Genomic DNA, 19,210 nt, shown 5'->3' on the forward strand with positions numbered 1-19,210 from the left:
ATCATCACTCAACTATGTGATGATGCATGCAAGCAACCTGGTACTGAAATTCATGGGATTTTTTTTCCCAAACAGTACTTCCTGCATATTAATTTTATAAGATGTCTGAAAATCCAGATAGTTCTGTGAAACATTTTACTCTGCTTTAGCCACGAACACAGTTTCCAACCATCTCTTTCCAAAGCCCTCTCCCACTGTACACACCCAAAATTTAATCAATATTACATTCACCATCTTTCTGGCCAAACAGTGGAGAGATCTCTCAACAAAGCTCATTTGTGTCACACCTTGGTCACCCTGAGGGACTACACATGCGCAGAAGCATGAGCTCCACCTGAATGGTTGAGCACAATTCCCATATGTTACACAAGGGACTAGGTTATAAAAAAAAAAGATAGGCAGCATATTTTTCTGAAAATGTCACATTCACATGAAAAAGGGAAAGTATTATGGTTATGTTTTAATACTGTTTTAATTAATGGCATGGCTAATATTTTACAGTCTCTCAAATAATGCATTCATTATTAGCAAGTACTTCCAATTAGCTTCAGATAAATATTGTCATTATAGGGTTCTATGTACCTTACAGGTAAGTATTACCTATAGATTCACATTTTGAGAAACTAGAAAGCTCAGGGGGATGGTCTACACTTGAAACATTCATCAGCATAGCTATATCTCTCAAGAGTGTGAAAAATCCACACACCTTAGGAGACGAAGCAATGCCAACCTAATCCCTGGTATTGATAGCACTAGGCCAACGAAAGAATTCTTCTGTCGACTTAGCTACCCCCTTTCAGGGCAGTGAAGGTAGAACCCCTCCCGTTGCTGTAGTGAATGTCCACACTGAAGCTCTACAGTGGCACAGTTGCAGCTGTGCTACGGTAGCATTTTAAGTGTAGACATAGCCTAAAAAGTTAACATACTGTAACAGCGGCCAAAACTGCATTTCAGTTTTTAAAAGTACAAACAAAACCTTAAGGGGTCTATAATAAATTAGTAAGATTTTGTGTTACCTAACAGACAAGAAAATGTATACATGCATAACAAACATTAATAAAATAGCACATTGACAGAATCTTTTATTGTATCTGAAAACCGTTTATGTAATATGAAGTTGGACAACACTCCTACATGGCAGGTAATGAATTATAAGTATTTAACCTAATAGTCTGCTGTGAGTTTTTAAGATACATGATCCTAAAACATATTCACTAAAGATTATGGCAATGAAAAAATAGGGATATGGGACACAGAAGAATATCTTGCCATCAGCTAAATAAGAAGAGTATTAGAAATGTTGCTAAGAAATACTCTTATAAATATTAATCCAAACTTTTATTTTCCTGTGAAGATGTTTTGAGGTAATACATTGCAGATTTTTAGAAAATCTATCACACGTTGCAGCCTTTCAAATCTGTTATGGAGGAGGTTATACATACGGTCATAGGTCTGATTAAGTATGCTTTAATATGTTTAACTCCTAATAAGGAGCAAAACAAATAGCTTCTTGAACACTAGCTGCTGTAATGTATTCATAAGTAATTCAATAAGATTAAATTGTGAGGACTTCATTTACCTCAGACTCAAAATAGGCATCCTTTTTTTTAAAATAACTAGTTGTGGAATACGGCTTTTAATGAAATGAGTAAAATGGGGATTCTGACACACTGTTGGCAGGCACTATGGAGAAGTAACTGTACTAACTTCCAGAACCGGTGCTAGGCATAAGCAGACTAAGCAATTGCTTTAGGGCCCCAAGCAGCTCAAGGGGCCCTCCTATTAATTATTAGTATGTGTTTGGGGGAGGGGAATATTCCAGCTTAGGGTCCCCAATCAGGTAGCAGTGCCTCTGCTAACTTATCTTTGTGAAGCCTCTGCGTGCATCAATCAGTACCATTACAAAAGCCCTTAATTAGAGATTGCACATTTCATGTCCCTTTTAAATTCTACTACTAGAGAATGGTCACAGATCAATGTAGTATCTGGAAAGCATGTGGAAAGCTAAAATTGCAGTTACATCAGCTTTGAGTGGGTTGCCTGGAGCTGAGACTGATCAATAGAGAAGGTAAGCAAGCTGATTTTGAGAGACAAGGAAAACCACCTAATTGATTTGTCATATTACTTCCATTTGAAATTATAAACCTCTATACTGAGGGCTGGCTCCTTTCAAATAGCGAAGAGGACTTGACAAAATTTCTCAGTCATCATTTCAGTGGATCTCTGCCTTCCCAAGAACCAAGCTGTGGGTAAATGAACTGTGTAGTTCGTAAATCTTGCAGGTTATATAACATGAAGATAAAACAATGAGTCAAAGATGTCTAAGGTGCACCATCAATCAATATCAGTCACAGACACACAAAAATTTTCACAGAAGATAACTCTGCTATTGGATTTGGCCTTAGCTTTATTTCAAAGGCTTCACTGAAAAAAGTTATTCACTCCCATACTTGTACTTGTTTGGGACAGTAACATTCGTTATACTACTTGGAGATTTCCTACCCAGACATGATAGCTTTCATAGGCAAATAAAAGTACATTACAATCACGGTCATCACCATGAGATCTTTCTGGGACCTGCTGGTACCCTATACCTAATTATGGGGGGAGGGGGGAAACACTGTACAGAAAAACTCTATACTCTAAAGCTTATTTTCCAGCAGTCTGAAAGTAATAAATACCAGAAACTAAGAAAATGGAAACTGTGATTATGATACATTGGGAAATATATACATAAAAAGCATTTGACAGTAGTAGTGTTTAGAGGGTGAGTGATTTTTGTATCAATAAACACTTCCCCTTCCAGCATTCAAGGAGCAGACCTAATATTTGTGCTGTGAGGCAAAATTCTTTACCTTTGGACTACAATTTCACCTCTGCTCATAGCATGCATCACAGCTAGAGGAGGTTGAAAAAATGTTGACAACGTTTTTTCCTGTATATTAAAAAAAAAAAAAAAAAAGCCAATTTGTCAGGAATGTTTCTCAGTTCCATGATGGAACTAAACATTTTGAAAGGTCTCTGCTTCATTCTGCATTAGAATGAAAACAATTTTCAAAACCTAAAATTTTTCCCACAAAATCAAATTGATGTTTTCTAGCCAGCCCTAATTTCAGGCAGTATGAGCCAGATTTAGCAATCCAAAAATAATTTCAGGCAAATTATTTTACAACCAGCACTACAATAATATGGTGTACAAAGCAGGTGGTGTTTTAAATGCATCCCTCCTACAAACCTGAATATTATTCTCAATATTTTATCATCTATATTTAAATTATCAAAAAGTACAGAATAGCAAAGGTTAATCTTTATCAAACTGCCTGTCACATGTACCTCCCAACACTGATTAATGAGCAACCTTAATAAATCTATAGTGTATATCACAACTCTCCTGTTCAAAAGCCAGCTCTGAAGGTAGCTCACAAGTATGAAACACGATTACAGAAAACAATAATTCGACATCTGTTCTTCCTCTGGTGCAGAGGTCTATCCCACAGTGATTAATGTCAGGGTAACGTCCACTGAGAATAAAGTATTAATCTTTATAAGAGGGCACTGAACAGGCATTATCAGCTTATGAATATCCAAGCAAAAATCTCTCACCACAACACATGGGGGAACTTTGTTACAGCAAACTGCATGAAGATTAACGAATTGTCAGTTTAAAACATTTATTTTTATGAACACCAAGTAGTGTGTTTTTTAATTTTTTGTTTGGACACATTAAACAAAATGATCCATAAAGTGATGTTAAATAACTTTGCTCCCATTATATAGCACTGAGATAAAGATTAACATTTTTTTATGAGAGTTAAACAGGAAGAGCTCATCTAAATGGTGTATGCTTTCTATTAAACTTTTATTGGCAAGCAATTTTCTAATAGAGAAATCACCTGATTTTTCAGCTAAAAACCTAGCATTCACATAATTCAGTTGACACTTGGCTTTGTTTTACAAAAGAGTTCAAGCTACAGAAAAATAGCTGAAAATAGTTATACCATGACAAAGCAGATAAATCATTAGCATAAAACCAAATCTTGGAGTTTGAGTTGTATATTTTATGTCATTAACAAAATCCATAACAAAAATTAAATACATTTATAGTTTAAAACATCCTTTAGGTTACTGCAAAACAATATATATACACACACACACTCCCTATGTAACTTAATGCAGCACCAGACCGTGCCAGAACAGATGCAAATCCTACAGACTTATCACTACTGCTATGACGATCAGTAACCCCCAAAACATAACTTTTCAAGATACAAGGTCCTACACATGCTATCACACCATATGGTGAACTTCATCCAGTGCATCAAATGCCTCAAAAAATATGTGGGTGAAACAAGATAAGCACTATGCTCTTGAATGAACTCTCGGAGAAAAATGATAAAACACAAAAACATCCTATCACGTGTGGGTGAACACTTTTCACAAAGTGATCACTCTATATCTGACCTCTCATTCCTCATCCTCAAAGGAAACCTACACAACACTTTCAAAAGACAAGCCTAGGAGCTTAAATTCATAATTCTCCTGGACACTAAAAAACATGTACTTAACAGAGACACTGCTTTAATGGCTTATTACAACAATTTGTAACAAACCCTGCTGCTGACTAAGCCTCCTTTATCCTACGACTGCAAAGATGTTAATTGCACACTTAATTTTAAGTGGTCTCCTACAAAATGCGTAAACCCCTTATGCTTAACCATCTGCATCACCTTGCATTTAGCTTGGACACTCTGGTTACCTTCCCCAGACCCGAAAAAGAGCTCTGTGAAGCTTGAAAGCTTGCCCTTTCCACCAACAAAGAAGTCGGTCCGATAAAGATATTTTCTCACCCACCTTGTCTCTTTCAGCTGTACTGCTTGCATTCTTAGAGTTAGGCATGTACCCAACTACCTGGCTGAATCAGGATTTTAACTTCTAAATATCAGCATACTCAGTACTGTGCAGAATTAGACTTCAAAATGCTTTACAAAATAAGAAAGTAGCATCCCAATTTTTAGAAATGAAAGCTGGGATTTTCAAAGGAGCTGGGCACTTAATTCCCTTGAATTCCAAAGGGATTTTGGCACCTAACCCACTTAACTTTCCTTGAAAATCTCTACAAATTCACAGAAATGTTAAGTATCTTGTTCAAGATACTGACTCCACATATCCTCATTCTCAGTCCCACACTTTATTCCTATTGACCACGCTGCTTCCAATATTAGTATATCTACAAATTGCATAAATCAAAAACAGAAATCCTCCAAAAAATCATAAAAAGGGGTGAAAGAGCATCAGCCTCTAGATTTTGAATAACTTGCAAATCAAACAGGACACACTTGGATCATCTTTATGATACAATTCCAAGGCAATAATGTTTTGTCAAAGACTCTAATGAACTTCTCTAACAACATAACTGTGACTAAATGATCTTTTCAATGCCCTTACAGTAATTGTTCTGTCAAATCAGATTGAGGACAAATGAAGGTAGAAGCAATTTAATATAGTTCTTTTGGGAGAGGACAGAGAAGTTTGGGTATCATTTTCCAAGAGCTTTGTCCATGCCAAAGAAAAACCAAGATAATTAGCTGTTTGTTTTCCCCCCAAGGGAAATACAAACACAAATCTAATTTATCTACCAAGCTTCAGAAAAATGAGTATGTAAGTGAGGATATAAAACTAGCTGGACATCTAACAGACTAAAGTAGAAGTACAAAGTAGCCTTTGGATGGAACTCAATGACTATGACCCTCACAAGTTTATATAAATTGGTTTGGTTCTATTCGCAGGGGAATAATTTCCAGCAGAAAAAGAAAACGTCTTCCTTCAAACAGTAGTGAATATTCATTGTCTTAAAGCTAGGAATGTGATGAATACCCAAAGCAGAATCAGTCTGTACAGAGTTCTATGTTATACTTGGAAGTTTAAGTAGAAAACTTGGAAATGGTCACAGGCCTTGAAAAGTGTGGGTCTTGGAAGTCAACTGGTAATTTCTCACCAACAAAATTTTCCTGCTTGATGTTCCTTTGACAGATTGGCTAATTTTAAACACTAATCAATCTCTGTACTTTTTGGTACAAGTTCTCCATTTTGAATCACTGCAGAAACAGAACAAGCAACAAAATTTAAGTATCGTATAGGAGTTTCCCTCCAGAGCAACAGGAATCCTGCTAAAAGTAATGTAGGTTCTATAAAGGGAAAGGAGTAATCTGAGAGAGAACAAAATTCCTTACACAGAGAATATGGCACAACAGTGGATAAAATAAGTAAATAAATTCACTGCTCCAGTATGTCCTATATCATCTATTCTGAAGAAACAGGGGCTGCAATACAAATGCAAAATCCTACATCTTACTTGGATATTCATTATCAGTGTAATCATGCAGATAATTTGGACTACCAAAGAACCATTCATGTTTAGTAAGGAACCCAAGGTTTCCATAAAGAATAAAGACCATTGGTTATGGTTCAGTATGGTTCCTCCAGCATTGCCAATAACTGATACTTCAGCTGCTTGGGGAGAAGGGGGAAATGTGTGGAGAAAATATCCCGAAGTCTTCTGAAATCCATGTATTCCAGGCATTCTGATTTATGAAGTTAGCAGGAAATACCACAAATAAAACCTGTCCTGTTCTCTAGTGGCATGTACTTTGATAGCATGTTTTTTCCTGATGGGGAAAGATTTTTGGGTTAAGTGCTTCTTGATTTTCTACACGTCTTAAAGCTTTTTATGTATTCCAATAGCCTGTACCGTCTTTGGCTTTTTAGAAAATACACTTGTATAATATATACATGTGGGCACCAATGATACTGCCAAGAATGACCTTGAGTGGATCACTGCAGACTATGTGGCTCTGGGAAGAAGGATAAAGGAGTTTGAGGCGCAAGTGGTGTTCTCATCCATCCTCCCTGTGGAAGGAAAAGGCCTGGGTAGAGACCGTTGAATCGTGGAAGTCAACGAATGGCTACGCAGGTGGTGTCGGAGAGAAGTCTCTGGATTCTTTGACCATGGGATGGTTCCAAGAAGGAGGAGTGCTAGGCAGAGACAGGCTCCACCTAACGAAGAGAGGGAAGAGCATCTTCGCAAGCAGGCTGGCTAACCTAATGAGGAGGGCTTTAAACTAGGTTCACACAGTGAAGGAGACCAAATCCCTGAGTTAGTGGGGACATGGGATACCAGGAGGAAGCACGAGCAGGAGAGCGCGAGAGGGTACGACTCCTGCCTCATACTAAGAAAGCAGGACAAACAGCAAGTTATCTCAAGTGCCTATATACAAATGCAAGAAGCCTGGGAAACAAGCAGGGAGAACTGGAAGTCCTGGCACAGTCAAGGAATTATGATGTGATTGGAACAACAGAGACTTGGTGGGATGACTGGAGTACTGTCATGGATGGATATAAACTGTTCAGGAAGGACAGGGCAGAAAAGGTGGGGGAGTTGCACTGTATGTAAGAGAGCAGTATGACTGCTCAGAGCTCTGGTATGAAACTGCAGAAAAACCCGAGAGTCTCTGGATTAAGTTTAGAAGCGTGAGCAACAAGGGTGATGTCGTAGTGGGAGTCTGCTATAGACCACCGGACCAGGGGGATAAGGTGGATGAGGCTTTCTTCCAGCAACTCACGGAAGTTACTAGATCGCAGGCCCTGGTTCTCCTGGGAGACTTCAATCTCTCTGATATCTACTGGGAGAGCAATACAGCAGTGCACAGACAATCCAGGAAGTTTTTGGAAAGCGTAGGGGACAATTTCCTGGTGCAAGTGCTGGAGGAACCAACTAGGGGCAGAGCTCTTCTTGACCTGCTGCTCACAAACCGGGAAGAATTAGTAGGGGAAGCTAAAGTGGATGGGAACCTAGGAGGCAGTGACCATGAGATGGTCGAGTTCAGGATCCTGACACAAGGAAGAAAGGAGAGCAGCAGAATACGGACCCTGGACTTCAGAAAAGCAGACTTTGACAACCTCAGGGAACTGATGGGCAGGATCCCCTGGGAGAATAACATGAGGGGGAAAGGAGTCCAGGAGAGTTGGCTGTATTTTAAAGCATCCTTATTGAGGTTACAGGGACAAACCATCCAGATGTGTAGAAAGAATAGTAAATATGGCAGGCGACCAGCTTGGCTTAACAGTGAAATCCTTGCTGATCTTGAACACAAAAAAAAAGGCTTACAAGAAGTGGAAAATTGGACAAATGACCAGGGATGAGTATAAAAATATTGCTCGGGCATGCAGGAGTGATATCAGGAAGGCCAAATCACACCTGGAGTTGCAGCTAGCAAGAGATGTTAAGAATAACAAGAAGGGTTTCTTCAGGTATGTTAGCAACAAGAAGAAAGCCAAGGAAAGTGTGGGCCCCTTACTGAATGAGGGAGGCAACCTAGTGACAGAGGATGTGGAAAAAGCTAATGTACTCAATGCTTTTTTTGCCTCTGTCTTCACGAACAAGGTCAGCTCCCAGACTACTGCGCTGGACAGCACAGCATGGGGAGGAGGTGACCAGCCCTCTGTGGAGAAAGAAGTGGTTCGGGACTATTTAGAAAAGCTGGATGAGTACAAGTCCATGGGGCCGGATGCGCTGCATCCGAGAGTGCTAGAGGAGTTGGCGGATGTGATTGCAGAGCCATTGGCCATTATCTTTGAAAACTCGTGGCGATCGGGGGAGGTCCCGGACGACTGGAAAAAGGCTAATGTAGTGCCCATCTTTAAAAAAGAGAAGGAGGAGGATCCTGGGAACTACAGGCCACCTCAGTCCCTGGAAAAATCATGGAGCATGTCCTCAAGGAATCAATTCTGAAGCACTTAGAGGAGAGGAAAGTGATCGGGAACAGTCAGCATGGATTCACCAAGGGCAAGTCATGCCTGACTAATCTAATTGCCTTCTATGACAAGATAACTGGCTCTGTGGATGAGGGGAAAGCAGTGGACGTGTTGTTCCTTGACTTTTGACACGATCTCCCACAGTATTCTTGCCAGCAAGTTAAAGAAGTATGGGCTGGATGAATGGACTATAAGGTGGGGAGAAAGCTGGCTAGATTGTTGGGCTCAACGGGTAGTGATCAATGGCTCCATGTCTAGTTGGCAGCCGGTATCAAGTGGAATGCCCCAAGGGTCGGTCCTCGGGCCAGTTTTGTTCAATATCTTCATTAATGATCTGGAGGATTGTATGGATTGCACCCTCAGCAAGTTTGCAGAAGACACTAAACTGGGAGGAGAGGTAGATACGCTGGAGGGTAGGGATAGGATACAGAGCGACCTAGACAAATTAGAGGATTGGGCCAAAAGAAATCTGATGAGGTTCAACAAGGACAAGTGCAGAGTCCTGCACTTAGGACGGAAGAATCCCGCACTTAGGACGGAAGAATCCCATGTGCTGCTACAGACTAGAGACCGAATGGCTAGGCAGCAGTTCTGCATAAAAGGACCTAGGGGTTACAGTGGACGAGAAGCTGGATATGAGTCAACAGTGTGCCCTTGTTGCCAAGAAGGCCCATGGCATTTTGGGATGTATAAGTAGGGGCATTGCCAGCAGACTGAGGGACGTGATCGTTCCCCTCTATTCGACATTGGTGAGGCCTCATCTGGAGTACTGTTCCAGTTTTGGGCCCCACACTACAAGAAGGACGTGGAAAAATTGGAAAACGTCCAGCAGAGGGCAACAAAAATGATTAGGGGGCTGGAGCACATGACTTATGAGGAGAGGCTGAGGGAACTGGGATTGTTTAGTTTGCAAAAGAGAAGAATGAGAGGGGATTTGATACCTGCTTTCAACTATCTGAAAGGGGGTTCCAAAGAGGATGGATCTAGACTGTTCTCAGTGGTAGCAGATGACAGAACAAGGAGTAATGGTCTCAAGTTGCAGTGGGGGAGGTTTAGGTTGGATATTAGGAAAAACTTTTTCACTAGGAGGGTGGTGAAGCACTGGAATGAGTGACCTAGGGAGGTGGTGGAATCTCCTTCCTTAGAAGTTTTTAAAGGTCAGGCTTGACAAAGCCCTGGCTGGGATGATTTAGTTGGAGATTGGTCCTGCTTTAAGCAGGGGGTTGGACGAGATGACCTCCTGAGGTCCCTTCCAACCCTGATATTCTATGGATCTATGATACTGGGCTAGCGCATAACAATATTTTCATATTAATAGCCTATCATTTTAAAATTAGCTTCTTGAATAAATGAAAAGAGACTGGGGCAGGGGAACTATGAAATAAGGACTCACTAATCGCAAAAGGCAAGGGTTAGGGGAGTTTGGCTGTGGACAGAGCTATTGGCTTAATTTATTTTCCAACAAATGTTAATGTTTGTGAAAAGTCCCCAGGGCAGTCAGCTCTCTAGCCACAAAACTGGTAGCCAACCTAATGCCTTGGTAACCTACTTCAACCGTGATCTGGAGCACGGAATGTTTGAGACTCCATTCCCATTCAGTGTTTGGCCTTGTCCACTTCGATTTACATTTGTGACCCATCTTCTAAAAACTGTACTGAGATCAGAGGCTCATTTCACTAATACCCCCTGAAAGTCATCAAACATTGTCACCAAAACTGGGCTAAGATCAAAAGGCCTAATTGTTTATATTAAATTAGAATCCAAAATGTGCTAGGCATTTTCCAAACAAACACATATAAGAAAACAGTCCCTGCTCCAAAGAGTCCACAGTCCAACAGCAGAGATGACAAGTGAAAGCTACTACATGTTAGGGGTGCGGGGCTGGTAAGAAAGGGAAGGGAAAATGGAAGATGAGAATTACAGAAATAAGGTCATGCTGTTATTTAGTAGTTATACACATTTTATAACCAGACTTTATGGTTATATGTCTCTATGTCTAACATTAAACATACATGCACCCCAAACCATTAAAATGGTCTTCTAGAGAAGAGTGCCCTCTTACTCACGTCTCCCATCACCACATCCTCTCTCACCATCTGTTCAGTAAGTCACCCTCACCTTTCTTCACCATTCAATCAATCCCCTCACATTTCATATCCTGTCCTCCATCACCACCCAAATACTCTCTTGTCCTCACTCTTCACTTGAATGTCAGAGTAAGTCAATTATGTGGTGAATACTTTACATCTCCTCCACACCATTTCTGACCATCAGAAACCACAAGGGCTTTGAAAGCTGTTTCTAGTTCTCCCCATCTACCATTGGCTAAAGAGTCTGCTTTATTCCTCTTGCTGTTAGACACCAACATGAGGAGGTTATCACAGATGTCCAGAAACCTAACAGGAAACGTTCAGTTACAGTTATTTCTTAGGGGCCTAGAGAGCATGAAGATCCTGCTGAACTGCTCTACTCGTGTGATAGGGCTTTTGCTGGTGCAGTTTTCTGGCTTGTTCATGGTACAGTAAAAGCTGTTTTATCAGACACTTCACCAGCCAGAAAGTTCTATAAACCGGCATTTCTAATCTTCATTGAAATTCCGGTTTATAGTCTGGTTGGTGCGGGAAGAGGTGTGGAGCACAGGCTCTGGGAGGGAATTTGGGTTCGGGAGAGGGCTCAGGGCAGCGGTTTGGGGCACAAGAGTGGGTGTGGGGTGCCGGTTCTGGGCGGTGCTCACCTTGGGAGGCTCCCCACAAGCAGCAACCTGTCTTGGCTGCTCCTAGGTGGAGGCACAGCAGGCGGCTCCGTGTGCTGCTCCTGCCCCGAGCACTAGCTCTTCAGCTCCCATTGGCTGGGAACCGTGGCCAACTGGAGCTGTGGGGGCAGTGCCTGTGGGCGGAGACAGCACGCAGAGTCGCCTGCCGCACCTCCGCCTAAGAGCAGCCAGGACAGGTCACTGCTTGCGGGGAGCTGCCCGAGGTGAACGCCCCACGGATCCGGCATCCCACACCCCCTCACGTGTCCCCTCCTGCACCCAAACTCCCTCCCTCTTAGTTATCTGATATTTTTCACTTACCGGCACCCCTCATTCTCCCAATATGCCAGATAAAACAGCTTTTACTGTGACTTGTTCTTTCAACCTCATCTACTGAGGTTACGAAGCATTTAATGTCGTAGTCCCAGGTGTGTAAACAGAGGATGGCTCTACTGGACCTCGTTCCATGCAGTTCTGCTGGTACAGCTGTTTTGGATGCTGCTGGTGTAGTTTCTGACTCTCATTATCAATCTCATTAACCATCCAGTCTCTCCTGAAGTGTGCGGCTTAAGTCGAAGTACCTTTAACATAGATTATGGGTCCTAGAGGGTATATCACACTTATTTCAGTATTAGGGACACGCAAGTACAATATCAGGGAGTAGCCGTGTTAGTCTGTATCCATAAAAACAACAGGGAGTCTGGTGGCACCTTAAAGACTAACAGATTTATTTGGGCATAAGCTTTCATGGGTAAAAAACCCACTTCTTCAGATACAAGTACAATGTGACTATAAGGAGTTTTATGCATATACTATCATGCTTCCTTGCTTTTACAAAATTATTTTAGCCCACAAAGTAACCTTAGAGTAAGTTTTTACCCTTTAATTTCCTTTATACATGGTGGTATATTTTGCATTCATGTTGTTCCATTTTGATCCTTCTTCCTGGTTTCTTATCTCTACTATATACATTCCTGCATTTATGTGCTAGAGTCACCTTATTATGAAAGATTCATAGAATTTATTTTATTAGCCATCTGCTAAATTTGCCTCCTAATACACTAAATGATCTGTGAACCATTGGGAGCAGTTACTCTCAGGCAGGCACTCTGCATGTGAAGGCATATATACTGCTTCAGAATATCTGTGTATGTGTGTACACTGGGTTTAACCAATCAATTTACTTAAAAAAATTCAAAACAGGAAAAGCAATTACTCCGTACATTTAGGACTACATTTTCACAGTTCGGTGCTATGAGGGTACATATAATTCAGATAACTACAGAACACTACCGGTGCAGAGGGTACTTGTGCATTTTAAGGAGTAGCACCTATTGCACAGCCCTTTCAAAATGTTGAGTGTTAAGGACTAATGCACTCTAAAAAATCAGTTTCATACTCCTCTTATGAATAATTCTAAGAACTATTTCCCCAACAATTTTTTATCTAGCTCCTTTCCCCAATATTTTAGCAACAAAAGGAATTTTTCCCACATAATGACTAAATTCCTGAGAAATATAGGTTAAGAATGGAAAGACATATAGCCCATGAAATGTACAGTATAATCTTAAATAAAAGCATCAATGCATTTTTCTTTTCAATAGGACATAAACTTTTTAATTGACTTTGGGTTTCTTTTGGGTTTTTTTGGTTTTTGTTTTTTTTTTTGGGGGGGGGGGGGGGGGGCAGGGTTTGCCTTGCACACCTTGCAATGCTGAGGAAGCCTATTTATCAAAGTCCTACTACTCTACGTTCCAATCACTAAGGTCAGACTTCATTTATTTTTTCCGTGTGTCATCTTTACCTACAAGTAAAACTGACAATTGATAAAAAAGGACCACTGCCTTCTAGAAAGTTCCAAGTCCCTGTTATGTGTTACTTCTCTCACCTAAGGTGCATCTTTTTATAATCATATCAGACAAACAAGGAGTTATGTTTGTTAAATCTGTAACATTGTTACCCAGAAAATAGATACATTAAAAGAATTAAATAGATACTTTTAGGTTTAATCTTCTTTAAAATCTTTATCAGTATTACTAAAATTCCCTTAAATAATCAAGACTGACCATATTTTTAAAATTAAAAATTTACTTTTCTTCATCCATGCTGCAGTAGTTTCATATAAATTGGGCAGCAAAATTAGACTGCTCTCTTTTATAGCCCATTTTACTTTATGGTCCATATATATATACACACATGCCAATATAAGTCTGCCTGCTTGTGAACCCTTCAGGGGGACGTTTAAATCCAAAAATAATTTTTCACTGCTCAGTCACAGTTTCATAAATACAGCATTTATTACTATTAAGATATGTAATGCTTTTAAAAAAGAACCCATCAAATCTAAATTTGGGGTCCAAATGGTTTGAGCAGCTTCCTTTTAAGCTATCCTGGTTAAATTCATTCACCCTACTTGATCACTACAAAACATCTAAATGAAGAGAAGGACTTTGCCTCTCTCTCCTCAGGCCTTTAAAACTCTGACAAAATTGAAGAGATTACTAGGAAGGGAGGAGACGGCAACAGTTAGTTGATCACTATGTTAACTTATCTCACTAGGAAACAACACTTCTGGCTACACTATAGCCATCTAGAAAGAAAGGCAGTGCTGTACCGCAAATGAAAACCTAGATAATCCCTAAAATAACCATTTTAACTTCTCTTTCATTGGGCCACTAGCTGCAAAGTGGAATGAAAACATGGGTGCCTGGTATAGTGTCAATGTATTTAATTTGGAATTTGTGGGAAGTATTTAAAAAATAAAACATCAGAAAGGTCGAGTTCTCTCTCTCAGTTTCCTTGACACAAGAGTCCATTACAGAAATGCAAAAGTGACAATTTCATATTTTAAAAATTACAATCCATGCCAATTACACTAAGTGTTAATGCTCTTTTAAATTACAAATTACAAGTTTTTGCCTTCATTTCTCCATGATCTACCACCTACACTAATTGTGAATTAGCATTTTCTTACATAGTCTAAATCTGCTTGTCCTTGTAGTGGAACAACTTTAATTGGTTGCAACCTCGACTACCTTCTGCAGTGAGGACAAAACTAACACTGATGGAGGTCTAGAGACAATGAATAATGTGACAATGTAATGATTTCCAGGGTTTTGCTTACCATGTTGCGTGAAGAGGTCACTGTGAACTATTTCAATCAAACAGTACAGCTTCTGAATTGTGAGCCGGCCCATTGGAACATTTAGGATGAAATCTGTAAACAGCTTGCTATATAAAAATGGGCAATTAAGAAAAGGAATATATTAATTTCTCAAAAGTAAATGAAAACAAATGTCTGTAGCTAGAGAAGAAATTGATGAGTTAGTTCAGTAAACACTTGGGGGCGGGGAGAGAAGAGGAGAACCAGGTCCTTTTCTACACAGTGAGGAGTTATAGAACGGCAATTAAGTGTTCAGAATTAGTTTAAATTTCTTTGGCCAATATATTTATTTCTATTCTTCATTTTCGTCCCTCACTCCACTACAGATGAACAAGGCTCTACTCGTGTAGCAGCATACACCTTCTCCATTTTTGATTTCGGCTTATGTATTTCAAAGTCGAACTGAAGCGCAGAGGCAATGCACATAAGACAATTAAAACATAAATATGAGTTACTGTAAATGCAGAAGCCTGCTACTTAGGTAGGGGAAGAAGCACGATAGTAGGAATCCTTTATGTGAACAGCTTTGATTGGGGTAGGGGCAGAACTGAGACTGAAGCAGAAAAAACCATAGGCTTTGGGACCAGAAGGGACCTGGTTGACAACCTGCGTAACAGAGGTCATTGAACTTGACCCAGTAGTTCCTGCATTAAGCCCTATAACTTGTGGTTGAGCTAAGCATGTCTCTTAGAAAGACATCCAATCTTGATTAAGACGTAAAGTGATGGAAAATTTACAACATACTTTAGTAAGATGGTCCAATGGCCAGTATTTCACTTTTGGACAAATTTTTCAATCCTTTTTGCTACCATACATCTTTCAAAAATGGCTTAGTCTTGGAACTCTATACTCATGGCCCAAGGAGACTTAATAGAAAAGGATATACAGTGGTATGCAAAATAGGTAAATGAAAAGTTATACGTTAGCTTCTGGGTGCAATGAAAAGTTTCAGCAATAATTATAATTTTTTGTACGGAGTATTTCCAAACTGAAATTCAGCTTTTGAATGATAGCCTTCTCATTTTCCAGCCTCCAAGCATTTTTTTTTAAATTAACTCTGAATTTCCACATTTATTTTATTAACACTTGAATGTTCTCTTAACTACCTCAATAAAATCACAGAATATACAATTGAAGACAATATAGAGTCTGTGCAATCAAAACATCTAAAATAAATTACTATTTTTTTCTTCTTTTTACACATTAGCAGTGCTACCAAATCTTAGTTATTTGTTTGTTTTTAAACAAATTTTTCCCTTTTTCCTTTTTTGTAAAAGGGGTCCATGGAGAGATAACTGTTTTTGCTCTAGTAAAATTTCCACACACAACTAGTGTGCATTGAACTAAAACAAAGCTTATCATTATTCAAATCAATTGAGGTGCAGAGTGATGCACGAAACACATGAACTATAAGTCTGATATCACTCACATGATTTACAATTTTTGGCATCTCATTAGATGATCTTTACTAGACAGGCTTCCCTACCACACATTTTACTTTAGAATAAAAATATGTGTGTATACTCCTGAAGATGGCTCGAGCAAAGAATTCTGATCAAAGTGCAGTAACATAGATGATTATAATTTCTTGTCCTAGGGATTTAAGTTACCAAGATAGCAATAAAAATTCATATAAAATATTGTGCATTAAATAATTATACACAAGATCTAGACAACAGGAAGTACACAATACATTACTTTATTAACATTACTTACCTAAGTTCTTTTGGATCAAATACCAATTTCACATCATTGACAATAGTTGGCAAGTATTTAAGTGCAGCCCCCTAAAAATTAAAAACACAGCAATGACCTCAGTGTAAACACCAGTTTGACAGTTACCACAATTTAAAGTTACGACGCAGAGTTCACTGAAAGGGAGAGAAATTAAAAATAAGGGAGTTGTACAATATTATGAGATGAACAATTTAAACCTTGCCTGCTGGTACTCCACACTAGGGATCTGTGAGGCTTGTTGCCTCTGGGTTTGCCAGAGGTCTCGGTATGGCCACTGCGTGTAGGGAGCTGGCGGCTGGAACTGTGGACCAGTATGGTGGCTAGGACATGCAATAGAAACTCAAGTCCTCTCATTCACTATCTGAGTCTGAAGAGGAGAGAAACAGTGCAGGGTGTGGATATGCCATTGTGTCCACTACTCCTGGTGAGCTTGGTACTGGACCCCCGGTACTGGAGCCCTGGTACTGAGAAGGGGCGAGTGCGGTGCATCAGAGAGCAAGAGGTCCAATGCGCATCTGTAGTCAGTCGGTGCGGGTGGTACTAGTATCAGTTCCGATGGCTGTTGGTTCCGGTGCCGACAACCTAGTTGACGTAGCCTTCCCTGGTGCGGAACATCTATGTTTCTCATTCACCAGTGGTACCAGAACTTCTTTGCCCATGCCCATTGGGTTTTTGGACAGTCCAACTGGCTCTGTCGGCTTGGTACCATGCATGCCCTCAGTACCAGCTCACGACAGCTTCGGCGCCATAGGTACTGAAGATACTGATAGAGCTGGAGGTCATTTCCTGCTCTATCTGGGCTCATTACGGGGACTCACAGACCTTTTCTTAGAGGTCTTTAGTGAGTGGCTCATTTCTTTGGGATCACCTGCTTTTGACGCAGAAGGTTGCGGTGATAGTTCTCACCGGAACTCTGGAGAATGGAGGGCCGACTCCGTGAGCAGGAGTTTTAACTCTCTGTCCTTCCTGGACTTGGATTACAGCTGCTGGCACCAGCCACAATTTTGTAGATTGTGCTTCTCCCCGCGGCAGTGAATACACTGCAAACGTCCATCCATTACCGGGATGGAATCTTTCCAGCTAAGACACTTTTTGAAGCCTGGGGAGCCAGGCAGACCGTTGTGCAGTGCAGCGGGATTGCTCCCCACCAGAATCGGAAGGAGGCAACCTTTTCTACTTTTTCTTCCTTTCTTTTCTCCCCCCCCCCCCTTTTTTTTTTGGCATGGCCAATGAAACACAAATAAATACTAAAAGAAAAGACTATTAAAGAGAAGCAAAAATTTGCAAAACTAAAGGAGCTAATGATCTGTGAATGGACAGCTCCTAGCTCCGTCTCTAGCCTAGGGCGGTTGAGAAGGAACTGAGGAGGGAATACCCGTGCGTGCCAGCTGGCCTCACGGGTGGAGGAAAGCCCCACGGGAGAGATGGACTGCTACTGAAATTCTCCCATGGACAGCACAGAGGTGCACAAACACCTACAGTGGAGCACCCATAGGGACACTACTCGAAGAAGGTAAACTGACATTCTTTCCCTTACCCCTTTAGTCACTGAATCATTTAAAGTATTCAGCTTCCCTTTCTGGCTCACAATATATTAGCTAATAAATCCTCAAGTTAATGAATTTTATTATGGTTCAAATCTTTTTCATGGCGCCAAAACTGACAGCCACTAACTCTACATAAATCTTAATTTAAGGTTATTGCAGCTTCCGTCTTTTACTCTTGACCACACACACAGATTAAACATAGTATGACATCAGATAAGTGTCTTGTAATATTTATGTACACATCATAGCTTAATACTGTATACAAGTGACACTGGTTAGTTCCACTGTCATTGCAAAATCTAATTATAGCAAAAAAATTTTGCACAGTTCAAATAAGAATTAAACACAACTGTTAAGTCAAGTGAAACTAATCAGAAAAACACAGACGCTCACTGAAAAAGTTAAGCTCAGATCAGGCAAGTTCTGCTTTGTGTCAAACCAAGACCTTTCTTATCACAGGACAAAGGGTTTCCTCCCTCTCCCTACCTTTATTTTCATTGATCCCCTTCTAACTTTTAAGGTAGATAAATAACAAATATTTACAGAAGGAACTAAAAGAAGTTAGGTGAGAGCAGAGTCAGGAATAGATATCAGGAGTTCTCAATCCCCTCTGCTGACATCATATTTTAAAGTGCCCCAAAAGATGACAAATGCCTCACAAAACAAGTGTAGCTATAGGTCCTTGCTCCAGAAAGTGTAAGCATTTAAATTCAACATAATGTAACAAATTGGGTGTCAATTTGGGTGTCACAGATAAAGAAAGAGAGTGGAGGGAGAGAAAAAGTGTGACAGGAAGAGGAAGCACAGGGGTGAATTCTTCAAATTACACTGCATCTCTAAAATAATATTCAAGCCAAATTATATACACAATAAATATGAAATATTTGCATCATATAGTATCAAAACTATTCATCGAATTAGATTGTTAGATTGACTGAAGACTCAATAGCTCATTTTTTGAATTTATCAAGCAGTGAAACGTCAATCATTTCAACATGTCAGTTTCCAAGGTACTAGTAAGAGTTTTCTCACACACATTATATATATATATATATATATATATATAATACAGAGAGAGAGAGAGATCCAAAAAACTATATTAAAAGAACCTTACGATTACAAAATCAAGCACTCAAAAGTTAGAAGATGCCAGTCTCAAGGTTTCATGTGGAACTTTAATACTGCCTCCTTGTGCATATA

The 19,210-nt window shown here is 40.0% G+C and overlaps 1 protein-coding gene across 3 annotated transcripts in view; it reads right to left on the minus strand.

The window, feature by feature from the left end:
• DOCK1 (dedicator of cytokinesis 1) overlaps positions 1 to 19,210 on the minus strand; it is a 545,102-nt gene that overhangs the window by 392,548 nt on the left and 133,344 nt on the right. For all 3 annotated transcript variants that reach the window (XM_037903703.2, XM_043551994.1, XM_027819633.3), the window contains exons 24-25: positions 16,443 to 16,513; positions 14,688 to 14,794 (exon numbers count right to left, since the gene is read on the minus strand). In XM_037903703.2, coding sequence (XP_037759631.1) covers positions 14,688 to 14,794; positions 16,443 to 16,513 — 178 coding nt within the window. The remainder of the gene's footprint in view (positions 1 to 14,687; positions 14,795 to 16,442; positions 16,514 to 19,210) is intronic.

The sequence above is a fragment of the Chelonia mydas genome, chromosome 7 (assembly GCF_015237465.2).
Source record: "Chelonia mydas isolate rCheMyd1 chromosome 7, rCheMyd1.pri.v2, whole genome shotgun sequence".
Classification (NCBI taxonomy): domain Eukaryota; kingdom Metazoa; phylum Chordata; order Testudines; family Cheloniidae; genus Chelonia; species Chelonia mydas.